At 46.6% G+C, this 15362-nt stretch overlaps 1 protein-coding gene and 1 long non-coding RNA gene across 4 annotated transcripts in view; one reads left to right on the top strand and one right to left on the bottom strand.

The window, feature by feature from the left end:
- Positions 1-13268, bottom strand: part of Gm35712 — a 67888-nt gene extending 54620 nt beyond the window's left edge. For all 3 annotated transcript variants that reach the window (XR_378902.4, XR_870368.3, XR_378903.4), the window contains exon 1: positions 13115-13268. This is a non-coding gene — a long non-coding RNA (predicted gene, 35712). The remainder of the gene's footprint in view (positions 1-13114) is intronic.
- The window catches only part of Lonrf1 (LON peptidase N-terminal domain and ring finger 1), a 33298-nt gene continuing 29750 nt past the window's right edge, over positions 11815-15362 (top strand). The window contains exon 1 of the mRNA NM_001081150.2: positions 11815-12607. Coding sequence (NP_001074619.2) covers positions 11920-12607 — 688 coding nt within the window. The 5' untranslated portion in view covers positions 11815-11919. The remainder of the gene's footprint in view (positions 12608-15362) is intronic.

Raw genomic sequence — 15362 nt, 5'->3', positions numbered from 1 at the left:
TATCCTCAATACACACCTTTAATCCCAAACAATGAAGGTAAAGTTAGTTTGTGGAGAGAAGCAGCCAAGTTTGAAAGTGACATCTACTTGAGAGGCAGACAAAGTGATGACTCAGAGAAAGATTTGACAGAATGAGTCAGAGCCAGGATATGCCCAACTCTTAAAAGAACAGCAAGAGTTAGTTTGAGGCCACACAGAACAATTCAGTGAGAAGCTAAGAGAAGCCAGATTGAGTCAGTCAGCTTGGAGAGACATTTGAGCCAGAATAGCTAAATTGATCCAGAGTTCAGAAAGAACTGGAAAGGGTAAACTTACTCAGCAGCAATCCTCAGAGACAACAATCATATCAGCTGAATAAGTTACTTTTACATCTGGTGCCTAATGTGGGGTAAAAGTTACATTTATACTCGTCCACTGGTCCCTGTTCACACCTCATGGCTACCCACGTTCTCTAGATTGTTCTAGCACAGGGGCTCACCACCTCAAACCACCTCGGGAGCAGCTAAAAAGGGACAGGGATGGTTGTTTGCTCGTCACGTGGCCCTGAATGGCAGTTGGAGGAAGTCCTGACATCTTTATATAGATTGAGGCCACCAAGGACACAGTGCTGTGGGAGCACAGTTGTATGGCCTGAGAGCTGGCAGACCTCTGCCTCTGCCTCCCATGCTCGACCTCAATCCACAGCTGCTTTCCTGTGGAGCTTCCCTCTAAACTATCCATCTCCTATAGATGGTGGCCTAATGCCATCCTACTGTCATTTGCTAACCTCACCTCCCAGGTGTGGCTTCAGTGAAAAGATAATAGTGTCCTGCCCAGTGACTGTCCACCTAGTAAGAAGGATGCATATTTCATACATAGGCACAGGGACTCGCTCACCCCTTTGGGGGCCCATGTGTGAGTGATTTCACCACCACTTTTCTTTAAAGAATCAAAACCGAAAGATTTTCTCTGTGGACACATAGCTTTATTTTCCACTAGAAACTTATCTCTAGACCAGGCTACTCATCCAGGTCATAGTATCTACGAATGGAAAGGGTTTTAGAAATGACTCTGACAAGCTCCATGTCACACAGACTTTGATCAACTTCTTTCCTGGGAATACAGAATCTAAATGGCTTACCATCATAATTCACGAACAGTGTCCAACTCATATCAGCTTGGCTGTTGCCAACTTTTGCTATGCATGTAAAGGGCTCTCTATTCCTTTTCGTAGAAGCACCACCCAGGTTGGATTTACAAAGAATCACCAAGCTTCCTTTTAAGCAGGGTGTTTAGGTAAGCAGACACTGGAGGAGGATTAGTAAACTCATCTATGCCTGGTTTTATTTGAGCTATCTAGCTATATTTGGAGCCAGATAACTTGGCGAGATCAAATTTAGGGGAAACAAGCACGCAGCTGTTTGGTTACTTCCAATGTATCAAGCTGCCCTGTCTAAATCTGGAAAGCGCTTGCTATGGGAGATGCTTGTGTTGATGTGATAGTGAACAATGGATGATACAGGGACATGTGGGGTGGATGGATCTGCTGAGAGCCAAAGGCACTAGAGTCAAAGTTAGCCTAGGAATGACTCTGCTCACAGAATGCTTCACTTCCCCACAACTGGATTAGAAGTGTTGTTGGCTAAGAAATAAAGACCTGGCTCAGAGGCCCGGAATTTCCACAGATACTAGTGCCAGAATGATAGAATATTAGTGGCCGCAAGTCTGGGAGCTAACACGAGCTAGTTACACGAGAGAAGGAAGGGTCTTTTTAAACTGGCATATTTGCTGCTGGGATGTGTCCCTGCCTTTCACACTGCAATTAGACTTCTCTGGTCAAAGTGGTTCTCACTGTAAAGATTCCCATTGTAAGTGATTTCCATTGTTCATTAGCTGTGTGCTTTATTTGGTTTCATAGTGGAGTTGGTCCATGGCGGTAGTAAGTTGAGACAGAAGACTATAGGAACCACATTCTATATTAGCCCTTGGACGTCTTAGACCATCTCACCTGAGTGTTCTTGTTGATAGGAATGTCGAAGGGTATGTAGCAGAAATGCACAACTGACTTTCTCATCTTGCCTTGGCTACATTGGAGACCTGCTTCTCTTTGCAGCGTTTTATTGTATCCATCATCCATAAGCTGGTTCAAAAACCATACTCTATAACCTATTAATTTTCGTGATAAATACTTACTGTGTTTTATGTGCTCTGCTTAACTTCGGCTATCAGCTTGGCACCATCTAGAGTTGGCTGGGAAGGAGAAACCGTAACTGAAGAATTACCTAGATCAGGTTAGTCTGTGGGTTTCTCCGCCATCTTGGATGATTGAAAGAGTGTCCAGCCTACGGTGAACAGCACCATCCTTAGGTAGGTGGGTCTGAGCTGTGTAAGAAAGCTACCTGTGTATAGGCCCAGGAACCAAACAGTGAGCAGCTTCCCTTCATAGTCTCTGCTTCAGTTCCTGCCTCCTGAGCCTGTCTTGGGGTTCCGGTCCTGACTTCCCTCAGTGATAGGATATTATCTGGAAGTGTAAGCTAAAATAAACCTTTTGATCTCCAAGTTACTTTCGGGGTTTTGTTTTTTGCAGCATCAGAAAGCAACTGTGGATGCTATGGGATGAGTGTCAGTAAGGCCCCCCCCCACTCTAGCATTGCAGCCCATTAGTATGATGCAAAGAAAAGGGTGGTGCTTTTAGGACGCACTTAGACTGTGGGGGTGAAGCCATTGTGTGAATCTGGTCTTTACATTGGTTACTTTGCATATCACTGTGACAGAACACTTCATTTATGGTGGCATCCTTCACAGAGGCCACGGCTGATGAGCAGGTCATTCCTCAGCAGAGGGAACCTGTTGTAGGAGTGCCTCGAACAGGGAGCTGCTGGTCACATGGCAGCAGGACCAGGAACTTGAGTGAGCAGGCTAAAAGCAGACAGGGGTTCGACCTTTCAGAGGTCCTCCCTTAGTAATCTACGTCTGGTAGCCAGGCCTACCTTCACAAAGGCTCCACTGAAGCCAGCTGAAGAGAAAGTGACCAAGAGCAAGAGTCTGTGGCAGGCACTGAGAGTGTAAAGTGGTCTCATCCAGGAGGCATGCTTCCCTTGGCCATGGGAGGACCCAGAAATGAGATGCCATCTATGGATAGAATGACCCTTGGTGACTTACCAGGCACCAAGTTTTTTTCATCAGTATTATTACTATAGAAAAAATGTTAATACAGTATATTCTGATCATAATTCCTCTCCCTCATCATCTCCCAGATCCTGTCCAGGTTCTTTCTCATCCAGTTTCATTCTCTATTTAGAAAACAAATAGGGCACCAAAACAAACAAACAAACAAACAAACAAACCAGAATAAAACAAACCAAACAGAGACAAGCAAAACAAAGAAAAGGCACAAGAAACATACATATATGCAGGCATTCCCACACGCACACCCCCCCACCCGCTTGAAAAAGAAAAATCAGAAACTACAATAGATAATCAAAAGATAAATAATGTAAAAAACACACAACACACTACAAGACAAAAATATCACTAAAAATACCATTTTGTGTTGGCATCTACTGCTGGGCATGAGGCCTTCCTTAAGAGTGGTTTGTATACCCAGTGAGGTGACATTGGAGAAAACAATGTACATTTCCTTTGTGAGCAGCTGTCAATTGGAGATGTCTTCTGGGCTAGGGATAGGAGCTCAATGATCAGTTCCCCTCTCTCAGTGCTGGGACCGTGTCTGGGTTTGAACCCGTGTAGGCTGTGTGCATGCTGCCATGGTCTTTGTGGGTACATATGTGCATCCGCCCTGCTGTGTCACAAACACATTATTTCCTCCATGTCCTCCACCATCTTTGTCTGGTAGAGTCATTCTTCCTTCCCTCCACAGATTTCCCTGAGGGGACGGATATCAGGAAACATCCCATTTAGGGCTGAGGGCTCTGAGTTCTTTTCCTCTCTGCACACGGTCCAGTTGTGGGTCTCTGTATTCATTCCCATCTCCTGCAGGAGGAGGAATCTTCTTGGATAACAGCTGGCTGGGACACTGATCTATGGGTATTGCAGAATCAGACACCAACCCTTTCGGTGCTTCAATTCTGGATTTCCCGGCCTCTAGAAAGTGAGCAAGATATTCCTGCTCTTTATAAATAAACCATGTATGCTATTTTTGTTATAGCAGCTGGAACAGACTAAAACATTTGGATCCCACACTAGATGAAAGGTCCCTTTGTGTGGCTTAATGTGATTTACATTTCAAAGGGTTCTCACCTAACTACTTCTGAATGGGAAAAAAAAGATATACACTTCTTTTGCCCAAGGCTCTGAAACAGCGTGGCCTAAGGCAGGCACTAGACCACAAGTCAAATTATCTAGTATGTAGACCTTACCTTGCTTCTTGTCTCTCCTAACTTTCTCAGCTACTGTCCTTGCTGCTTGTTCTAGTCTTACATCCTTGTCTTGATTCTGATCTGGCTATGAGCTGTTATAATTTAGTCCTGAATGTACTTGAAAAAAACCATGCGGTAAAAACCTTGTTCCCCAGAAGGTGATATGTAGAGGAACATTTAAAGGTAGGGCCTAGTGGAATGTCTTCAGATTGTTGGCGGTGAGTTGCTGAAGGAAACGCCAAGTCCCTGCCCCCCACCTCATCCATCTTTCCTTCTTGGCCATGAGGTGAGCCATTTTGCTCTGCCCCATCCTCCACCATGATAGGCTGCCTCACCAACAGCCTGACCTATCATGAGCTTGGATCGCCGTATGCTATAAGAATGGACGATGACTAACACATAGACTCTTATCTTGTGAAGTCTGCACCCTTCCCTTTATAACAGTGAATTTGTGGACCATCTTGGGATGGGTTAGGTCACCTGAGCTAACCAAATCCTGGGGGTCTTCATATTTAGCGTGCTTGATCTTCTCCTTCACCAAAGTCACCCCTAAGCCTATTTATCTACTTTAGTCTTTTAAACAAAACATAGAAACAGGCACTCTCTCTACATCACTCATTATTCTATAAAGTGTAATCCTAAACATACTGTGATTTATTCAATAGTTCAGGTTCTAAAAACATCATCACAAAGGAACTGAGAGTGTGCCAGAGAAAAGCGTTCCATGCGACTTGTCATCTAAAGGACAGCCAAGCTGTATAATCTTGGGAATGTACACATGAAACAGAGCCACGTGGGATGAAGGAACTGGCAAGGGCATCTCTCTTCAAAGGATCAGTTTACCCAATAAACTATCACCAAGGTTAATGACTCCTTTCCATGTAGGCTGATATGGAAACTTTATTTTTAAATATCACTCTTGAATAGAGTTAATATCTTGTTAGTCCCTGCCTTGGGAGACCAGGCCTCAGACTCACGATTTGGCCCTCTGAGCAATTGGACTGCAGGCATACCACCACATTCAATTTGTTATCAACATCCAATTATACTGAATATAGTGCCAAGAGCAACGCACATAAATCCCAAGTAGAATGCATAGCCTTTGGGGGAGACATGTAAGATAAAGGTACACAGTATCTTGGGGAGGGTCATTAAAGATGAAGTAAGAAAAATAATGAGTCCAAGTAAGTCATCAGAGGAGGTGACATTTGTATAAAAGCCAGTAAAAAGAGAGTGGAGTAACTTGCTGGAGTCTACAGAATGTCCCAAGCAAGAGAGACAGAGAAAAACGCTCTAGAATGGGCCAGGACAGGAGTGAAGGATGGGGAGGCCAGTAGCAGATGAGGTCAGAGACATTAGAAGTGGGGGGAGGGGGGGCTAGGTGGGGAAAGGGGTAGGTCAAGCACGGATCTTCAGGGCATGTGTTTCTTCTGAGCAGTGAGTAGATTATGAGGGGTGTGCAGTTTGATTTAAGACAAGGCTTCAGGTTGTGTTGTTTGTAGAGAAGGAAATGGTGGAAAGCCAGAGGGAGGGGCTGGGCTGAAGGCTTTTGGCTTAGTCTGTTTGAGTGATGGGCATGGCTGGGGACAAAGAAGAGCTATGAGGAAGGTGAAAAGATGTAACATTCTGGATGTAGCTTTGAAGTTAGTAAAAGCAAAGGAGTTTCAGGTGACCCTGAGATTTTTGACCCCTATGGACATCCCAACAAATTTTAAATCTTAAGTCTGTGCTAATATTCTTAGGACTGTAGGAAGAATTTAGAGATAATAATGCTACTAAATAATGTGAAAACCTTTGCCAAATTATTAGGGCTTTGTTTACTTATTTATGTTTTTTTCTGAATATAACTTACTTTATATCCATCTCTTCTGGAGAAAAATGGTATTGTACTTAAATAATAACAAAATTCCTTGCCTTAGTTTTGAGACAAGAGATGCTATTGTCTTGGGTCATGATCCTGAGTGGGGTTGTAGGTGGATTAAGTGGGAAGACTTGATGCAGGATATATTCTAAAGGTACAGTCAAAGGGTTATTGGTCTGGCCAGTCAGAGAGAAAGAGGTGGAGGGAGACAGTGTTTTGGTCTGATTCAGCTGCATATATATATATATATCAGAGACAAACTAGTTTGTGAACCATGATTCTGGCTGCATGGAGTCTGTGGTGTGTGTTTGGGGTATGTCTGCACGTTTGGGTTCTGCTACGGACTCCCTTCTGGGTCCACAGACTGCCAGTTTCTTCCAACATCTCCACATGACAGTGTCCGTGCAAAACACATACCTCTTGTCTCAAAGGAATAGGAAAGCTTATTCTGCTACCATATATGAGTGGCCAGGATCGGAGAACACATACTCAGGTCGTCCCAAATCCCATGTTCTAACATGTAAAGGGATTCATGAAGCAGTCAGAGTAGCAGAGCAAAGGAAGCCATAAATCAGGGCGTTTTTCAAACACAGGGCTGGAAACATCTTGGAGACAGGTTACAGGGAACAAAGAAATCTTGGCTATAGGTCTCAGACTCCGCCTCATGATATTTTATGTTGGTAAAAGCTAGAGGTCTATACATTCTAAAAGAGACTTACCTAACAGTTACGAGGATCTACATGACATACAGAGATGGGCAATAAGTGGCTCCTTAGGGGTCTAAGACAGCCAATGAGGATTTGGATCTGGATCTCCAACATTCCAAACTCTCCATAATCATTGAAATGTGAATCAGTCACTAAGACCTGTAGGATATTTAATGGAAGCTTTCTTCTGTCCCTGCCACAGGAACTACGACAACAATAGTAATAATAACAATTGTTAAGGATAGAAAGAGACCAAGCAAGCCCTCTGACTTCCTAGAAAAGCTCAGTCACTCAGGAAGGCTCCAGTGTCACGTGACTTCCCAGACTCCCGATTCTCACACACAAAAGGCTATGCTTTACCCGATGAATTTTAAGCAGATGCCTTCAGTCCACAACTGAAACATGCAGGGAGAACAAAAGCATGGTGGTCAGCGTGAAGAAGAGGTTCTTGGTGTTAACAGGGGAGCAGCTTAGGAGATGGTATCTCCGATCTGTGGGTGGGCTCCTTCCGTGATTACCTGCTGACTTCCTACTCATGCCAGAGACTTATCAGTGAACCATATGGACAGAAATCCCATATCCCAAGAGGCTTACACTCTAGAGGGTTTTGTGTGTGTGTGTGTGTGTGTGTGTGTGTGTGTGTGTGTGTGTGTGTGTGTGTTCAGATGATAACAGCACTAAGGAGGCAGGAAATACCCAGGACTTCATGGGTAGTTAGTTCTTAGAATTGAACTAGTATATGAAGGGCATCGCTGTGCTTATTTGTTCTTAAGAGCCTAACACTTGGGAAACACATCCATTTGAATTAATAAAATTAATAAAATTGATTGCACATTTAGTACTCCTAGAGTCTTTTAAAGAGTTAGGGCAGGCACCCTTCCTAAAACCCTTGAGTGCTCCTCACAGGGACAGCAAGCAGCTCTAGAGAGTGGTGAGCTGTACTGTAACAGTTGCCCCTGCAAGTAACTGGGTTTCGACTCTATCTGTTTAGAATCACCTCTATTTAACCTACTCAGGTTGTCCTCATTAGGGCTTTTCACTTAGAACACCATCGCAGCGATCATATACTGTATTTTTAGCATCTTATATAAACTTCCTTACAAATGCCTGTTACATAACCAGGCCCCCCAACCCCCACCCCAGGCTTTCTTCCAGCCTCTCCTAGATTTATGGTAGAGGTAAGCAGATATGTATGGGTTAGTGGACCCCTGTCCGGTGACTGAATGTTCCAGAGACTCACTCCACCTGCTCTGAGCAGGACTGAGTGTGCAGCAACAAAGTACACTTCTCAAGGTATGGTCCCTTCCCTTTCAGCCTCTACCTTCTGTTCCATTTGCATCAGGTGTCACACTGCTGTGTCCCTGGGCTTGGGAAACACTGTTCTACCTGCCATTGTGTTCGCATAAAGCTCTCCAGCTGGGCTCCAGGGGCAACTCTGAGCAGCGTCTAGTTTGTCCTCTGTACAGATGGCAAATGGGAGGCAGGTGACCTCTTCCCACCGCCCACGGAATACAGTCAGCATTAAGGTGTCTGGATTCCCTTCCTTAGAGGGCTTCTATCAAGCCAGCAGTTTCTCAGCCCTGCTTTCTCATATATAATGAATGAGACTACTATTAGGTGGATTTTGAAACCCTGTCTATAGGCGGTTCACCTATAGAAACACTACTGGATATAGGCAGATTGTATAATACTTTATGATTTAGTGTTCAGAGCATTAGCTAGATTCTAGCATCAGGAATGTCATTAACCTGAACCAGGAAATGGACTGTATATATGTATGTATGTATGTATGTATGTATGAATGCATGTATGCATGTATGATGTATATGTGTATGTACGATTGAACACAGAGCTACCTAGACATATATTCTCTCCCTTTGTGTTATATTCCCCGGGTCCACGGTCATTCAGTTTTCTTTCTTTCTCTATGATAACGGGGAAAACAAATGCTAAGTTCACTGACTGTACAAATAGGAGGTTCAAATGTCCTCCTGCGTAGTGTGCAAGCAAACCATTGTGTCAATGTTATTCTTAACAGTCTAGCTATATCAGGACAAGGCATGGGGTGCGGCAGTGGGCAGGAGGGATAAGCAGGGAATGATGGTGATAAGCATTTTCCAAATTAGGAAACAGATACGCTTTTCTTCTGACTCTCTTACATAACTGATCTATTTTAGAAGACAACACTAAAAAAAAAAAAAAAAAAAGAAAGGCTGAAACGAAATACAAACCTCCTGATTTTACTACTTCATTAGCAAAGAATGACAAAAGGCAGTGATGCTACAGGAAGAAAGGAGAGAGCCCTTGAAGCCTGTCAGGCACCTCCTGCCCAGAGGCTGGCTTGCAGGACGCCCTCTTTTTTCCTCCCAGCCTGCTGGATGAGTCAGAGACCAAAGGCTAAGTTTTAGAAAATGAATGAAGGTACTAATTTCTCTCTCCCTTGAATTTAAGAGGCAGTTGCATCAAAGGGCATACCCTTTCTAGTGGCACAGAGAGACAGAAGAGTGACCTATTACAATGCTAGCGATTACAGTGCTGAGACTTCCTGATTCATCGGGGGAAGTTGTGCTGCATACAAAGGCCACAGTGGAAATACAGCCTCTTACATAAATAAGTTACATAAATGAGAGAGAACAGGTTATGTAAATGTATAAACCAGCAAACATGAATTATAACCATTTACAAATGCCATGGAGAGCAGGACACAGTTCCTCCTACCATCCCCTCCCTCCTTATTTTGTCATAACTGTGTCACTTCATTCCATGCCAGATTCGGGTGTATTTGTCATAGTCAGTAGGGAAAAAGACTGCAAAGGACAAGGCGATTCCTCATCTCATTTTCTGAGACACGCGTTTTTCTTTAGAGAGAAATCTCATAACAAACCTGATTTGAAACTGTAACTGAGAAGACCTATTTGTTTACCAATTTATTATTATACTTTGTCTAATCATGAATGCAGTTCATGAAATGTTTGCTAGGGCACAGTCTGGAAACTGCCTGGGCAAGAATGAAGTGTGCAAGTGAATAGTGTGTGTGTGTGTGTGTGTGTGTGTGTATGTGAGTGTGCCTGTGTGTGCATGTGCGTGTGTGCGTGTGCATGTGCATGTGTGTGTGTGCATGTGTTTGTGGTCGCACACATGGCAAGAATGAAGCATGCAAGTGAATCGTGTATGTGTGTGTGTGTGTGTGTGTGTGTGTGTGCATGTGCACTCGCACACACCCATATGTGTGTGCACGCGTGAATGCATTATACTGGTTAGATTTTTTTAAGTCTCCAGTGAGTGTCTCCGCATCTAACTCACATCATTGTTCTGCCTTGGCTATGGTTCCATGCTTGGGGGCTTGCCTAGAAGACAGGAGGACCCAGGCTTGATTCCAAAGCTACACATACAAGGTAAACACCATTGCCCATGTAACTTAGATTTAAGGTTCTCCTCATAACCAATTCTCCGTGCTCCCCAGATGAGAAGGAGGTGCTCCCTGCCTGGCTGCACCTTGCTTCCGGACTGTCTGGAACAGGAGCCCGGGATTTTGCTTTTGTTTTTAAGTCAACTCTTCTTTCTCTAGCCCTTTGTTCCTGTGCCCTCTTTCTTTTCTGAGGTTTGCTTATTGTGTAGCAGAAAGACGCTTTCAAACCTTTGTCACCTGTTCTGTGTAAGCAGGATCTCGTGTGTTTGCAGACCTCGTGTAAAAAAAATTGAAGAAAGATAACTGTTGATTAAACATTATATACGATATTATCACCGTGAGAAGATCTTAAAATCTCTTTGTAATACTGACTGTATGATTTCAGACAAATATATTTCCTTTCCTGTTACCAAGTATTTGAAAAAGAACCAAAAGCCTTAAATCTCTTCCTACATTTTCCACCCAGTACTCTGTAATCAAACCTATAAATATTTCCATTGAGAATATTAAACTGGATGCTGTCACATTTAAAGGAACTAGAATCCATTACATACGAGCCAAACTGTCTTCAGTCGACAAAGCTGCGGAATGCTTGCATTGTAGTGATCTGGTTTCTGCCACAGGGAAAATGTTTTTCTTCTATATTCTCATTTAAAAACCTTTAAGCAACTGTGGGTTCGTGTGTATGAAGGTTGTGGAGCCCATCTGAGGAACCTGGAGACTTTCACTCTCTAAGGTGTGCTTTGTTTATTTAATAGTTTAATGGGGGGGGTTGGTGTATTGCACTTTTTAAATTAAAATTTAAAGGTCACTCACAAAGTATCGGGCTTCTTTTGGACAGTTCATTTCTTCGTTTGAACTCTTAATAAACTTTATCACAAGTCAGCACTAACCAAAGGAAGTGGTCTCTGGACGTGGAATGTGTGTGTGTATAAAGTTGGCAGATTTCAGTTTTAAGTCTCAAAGTAATCACACCGTGCATTCACAATCCCTTTGCCTGTTCTGGCCGGCCGTAACCCAGGGCATCTAGACCCACCCAAAGTTTCCTTTCTATGGCCAGGAGGAGTCGGAGTACCTACTCAGGTGCTGCAGGTTTGGGGTCACAGCACTGCTGGTGCACATACGAACTGCACAGCGCCCAAGTTATAGGCCTGGGGATGGACCTCGGTTACAAGAGGTGTCAGCTCGAAGGCCGCCCAGGAGACTTCGGGCTTTGTTCAGTCACGAGCCAAGCCCTCCTCGTCAGAGAAGCCAATTAGATCCCCGCTGGGGATCATCTGATCTCACGTCCCTCTCCAGGAGGGGCTCAGAAAGGGCGGGACCAGCCGGCCAGCTCTGGTGAACTAGGAGGCCGGCCGCATGTCGGGAGGCCGGGCGCAGAAGCCAAGGCCCGCCCCGCTCCGCCTCGCTAAGCCTCGCCCCTCCTCTGTAGGCCCCGCCCCCAGGGGCTCCCCGGGCGCGCGCCGCCCCGCCATGTCCGCGCGCCACGCCCCCCTGCTCGCCGGCCGCGTGCGGAGCCGCGCGCCCCGGAGGTTCCCGGACCGTGGCGGCGGGCGGCGGCGGCAGAGCAGCCCTGTGCGGGCCATGTCTTCTCCGGCCGTGGCGAGGGCGTCCCCGGGCGGGAATCGGGAGGCGTCCGGCGGACCGCGGAGCCGGAACGGGCCGTGGGAAGTGGGCGGCGGCGGCGAGCGGTTGGAGCGCGCGGGCGCGGAGTCGGGGCGCTGGGAGCTTCTGCTCCGCCGCGGAGAGCTGCTGGCGCTGGGCGGCCACCTGAAGGGAGCGCTGGAGGCGTTCGCGGCTGCGCTGCGCCGCGGGGCCCCGGCCAGGCCCGAGCGCCTCGGGTCGCTAGTGGACTGCCTGGTGTTCAGCTACCGGCTCCGCCACGGGCTGCGCTGGAGCGCGGCACCCGCGGCGGGCGCGGCCGGGCTGCTCAGCTGCCTGAGCTGCCGGGGCTTCCTAAGCGAGCCGGTGACCGTGCCGTGCGGCCACAGCTACTGCCGCCGTTGCCTACGGAGGGAGCTGCGCGCCCGCTGCCGCCTGTGCCGGGACCGCCTGCCACCCGCCGCCGCCGCCTCGGAGGGGACCCCGCGGCCGCCGCCCCTGGCCGCCGCCATCGCCGACTTCCGAACCAGCGTCGTGCTCAACCACCTGGCGGAGAAGTGGTTCCCGGGCCAGCGCGAGCGCGCGCGGGCGGCCGGCCGCCTCGGGGAACTGCTGCACGAAGGGCGCTACCGGGAGGCCCTGGCCGCCGCCTGCGACGCCCTGCGAGCAGGTGATGCGGGGCTGCGGTGTGGGGCCGGGCGAGCGGGGATCACGAGTGTGGGAGGGGGCGGCGCCCCGGGGTGCTTCGGTCACGGTGGGGATCGCCTGGGAGCTGCAAGTGACGCGGCGCGGGGAGGGGCGCGGATGCGAGGTTCCCTCGTGCGCGCGCCCAGCGGGGACCTGGGGCCGCGGAGCTTGGGCGCGGGGTGGGTGGGGGCCGCAGGCTTCCCTCAGTACTCTGGCCGGGAGCCCCAGCCGGGGTGGGGGCGAGCATCCCCGGGCTTGGCGGGAGCTCGGGGGATACCGTGTCTACCTTGGTCGTGCACTAAAGTCACCGGGGCAATTAGAAGCCGCGGGAGGGCAGAATTGCATAAGCTGGGTGGGGGGGCGTTGTGTAACGGGTGACGTTCAGTGGGCGTGGCGGGAGCCCGGCGCGGGCACCGGCATCGGGAGGCCCAGCGACGGCCCAACTCCGAGTTGGTGGCCGGCTGCCCCCGAGGTGGTCACCTCTTCTTACCTGCAGGATCTCTTGCTCCTGGAACCTCCTCCACCTGCCTGTCTCATATCCTGCTTCCTCCGCCCTCTGTGCTGCTCCCTTGTACCCCTGGTGTTGGTAGAGAAGTAGCCTGTGTGAGGAGTTTGCCTTGCTCACAGTAGACCTGTGAGGGGAAGCTTTGTAGGTCTTTTGTTTATATTTTCATATCCAAGAAACAGCAGCTTGGTCCCGTCTCCTGCTTAGAGCTTAAGTTGGTTTTTAAGCTGGGGGGTAGGGGGAAGAGGGCCATGTAAACTTAGTAAACCCGAGAGTTCCTCTTTAGATCCTGGAATGTGGTTGTTCTCTACTGACTGGGGAGGGGACCTTATCTAGAAAAGCACGTAGAGACATCTTCGAATGGCCACCTCTTTTAGGAGTCCTGTCAGTACAGACATCTGGTGGCCCTTCCAAGGATGTCACTAAACATTCCTAGGCTCACAGCCGCCTATGTGAAAGACTGATCAGGCCCAAATGTCAACTTTATCATACATAGTTGGTCACCTGATGTTGGCCATGCTTTATGTCTGCTGCCTACCACGAGAAATTACTTATATGAAATCATTGACATTGGGAATTTTTAACTGATTTAAGTATTAGATAAGTTATAATCTTGTAACTGAAATTATTATCTTGACTCTTTTAGTCATCCTGAGCAAGTGACAGTAGCTTCAGGAATATCTTTCTGGCATGTTTTCATTGTCTCCCAGAAGCTTCATGAGCAAGCAGTAATAAACTAAGATGACAAACCCAGAACACTTTGGAGTCCACAGTTCTGCTGGGGGTGACTCTGGATATCTGGGTGAATAAAGTTGAGTGGGGGAGCTGGAGCCAACTGACCAGTCATCCAGTATCAGGCTGCGGTCAGACCTTAATGAGGAAGCAGAGACTGGACGGGTGACTTACCAACAGTCACTTGGGTGGTGGCTTGTCTGGACAGCTTAGACCCTCCACTTTCCAACCTTCTGTGCCCAGTATTGAGATTCTAGGGTCTACCGGGATATCATCTTGAACAGAAAAAGCTGGGAATGATGAATTCTTTTGTTTCCAAGCTTCACAGACCAAACGTGAGATTTGCTTACAAGCTGTGGAACCACCCCCTTTTCAGGACTTGGATGCAAGTCTCTTCTTGCCTTTCACTTTATTATGTTATTAGGTTTTTATTTTTCTTATTTGTAGGCTTGTCAAAAACCAGTAATTCTACACCTGATTGTGTATCTCAGCGATACTAAAGTGATAATATTTTTCCCTTGAATTCTTTGTGTGAGATAAAAGGAGAATAGTTATAGAGCCAAACATATTTGAGTTGGTAGAGGGCAATTGTATGTGGTTCATAATTTATGGGCATTAATAAGAGTAGGCGGATAGCTCCGGGGTAGCGTGCTTGCCTGGCACATGTAATGTTCTGCTCTGTATCCCTAACCTTCCGAACAAGCAACGCAGTCACTCTCAGAAATCTGTTTGTCCGCTTGTTAAGGTTAAGTTTTGTTTGTTGGTTTGGTTTGGTTTGGTTTGGTTTGGTTTTTTTTTTTTCTTTTGGAGTTGGTGAGTTATTATCTATGGAAGCATTTGAAAGGCATTTGTATCACTGCTCAACTCTAGTTATTAATGACACCGTCCTTTTTGGTAATGAAAAAAAAAAGCCCTTGCTGTATTTTTTTCATGTTTCTTAGAATGAAACAAATATTATTAGAAAAAAAAAATCTAGTCTGCAGTTGGCCCCCACACAACCAAACTTAAACTTGTCGGCAGAAAAAGAAAGCCCAGGAACCCTTGCCAACGTCAGAATTCCCATTGCGATTACATAAGGGTCTGTTGCACTGGAATATATTTAGATAACATTTAATCCATTGATCTTTTGGTATTAACTCTCAGATGTTTCATAACTTTCTTCTTAGTATTCAAGGAGCTTATGTAAAAGTCTTTTCTGCATGGAGTCTTTATACTGGAGTCTTTTGAACGGATCCCACTGTGGAGTGGATGGAGTCTTTTTATTCTGGATTTTTTACACTGACCCCTCTCTCCTGTGTTCTCCACTCTCCACATGAAGACAGAACGGTGTGGTTGACGATTTGAACTGGCTTTAAAAAAAAAAGTCAAAGTGTATGTGCGTGCGCGCTTGTGGTGTGTGTGTGTGTGTGTTTGTGTACAATTTTTTATTTAAATTGTTTAAGGAAGGTTTTTTTTTTTTAGTTTTTTATGTTTTTCATTTATTTACCGTTTTGCTCATGCA

The sequence above is a fragment of the Mus musculus genome, chromosome 8 (genome assembly GCF_000001635.26).
Source record: "Mus musculus strain C57BL/6J chromosome 8, GRCm38.p6 C57BL/6J".
Lineage (NCBI taxonomy): Eukaryota > Metazoa > Chordata > Mammalia > Rodentia > Muridae > Mus > Mus musculus.
Note: the sequence above shows the minus strand (reverse complement) of the source record. Positions and strands in the feature narration are given on the sequence as shown.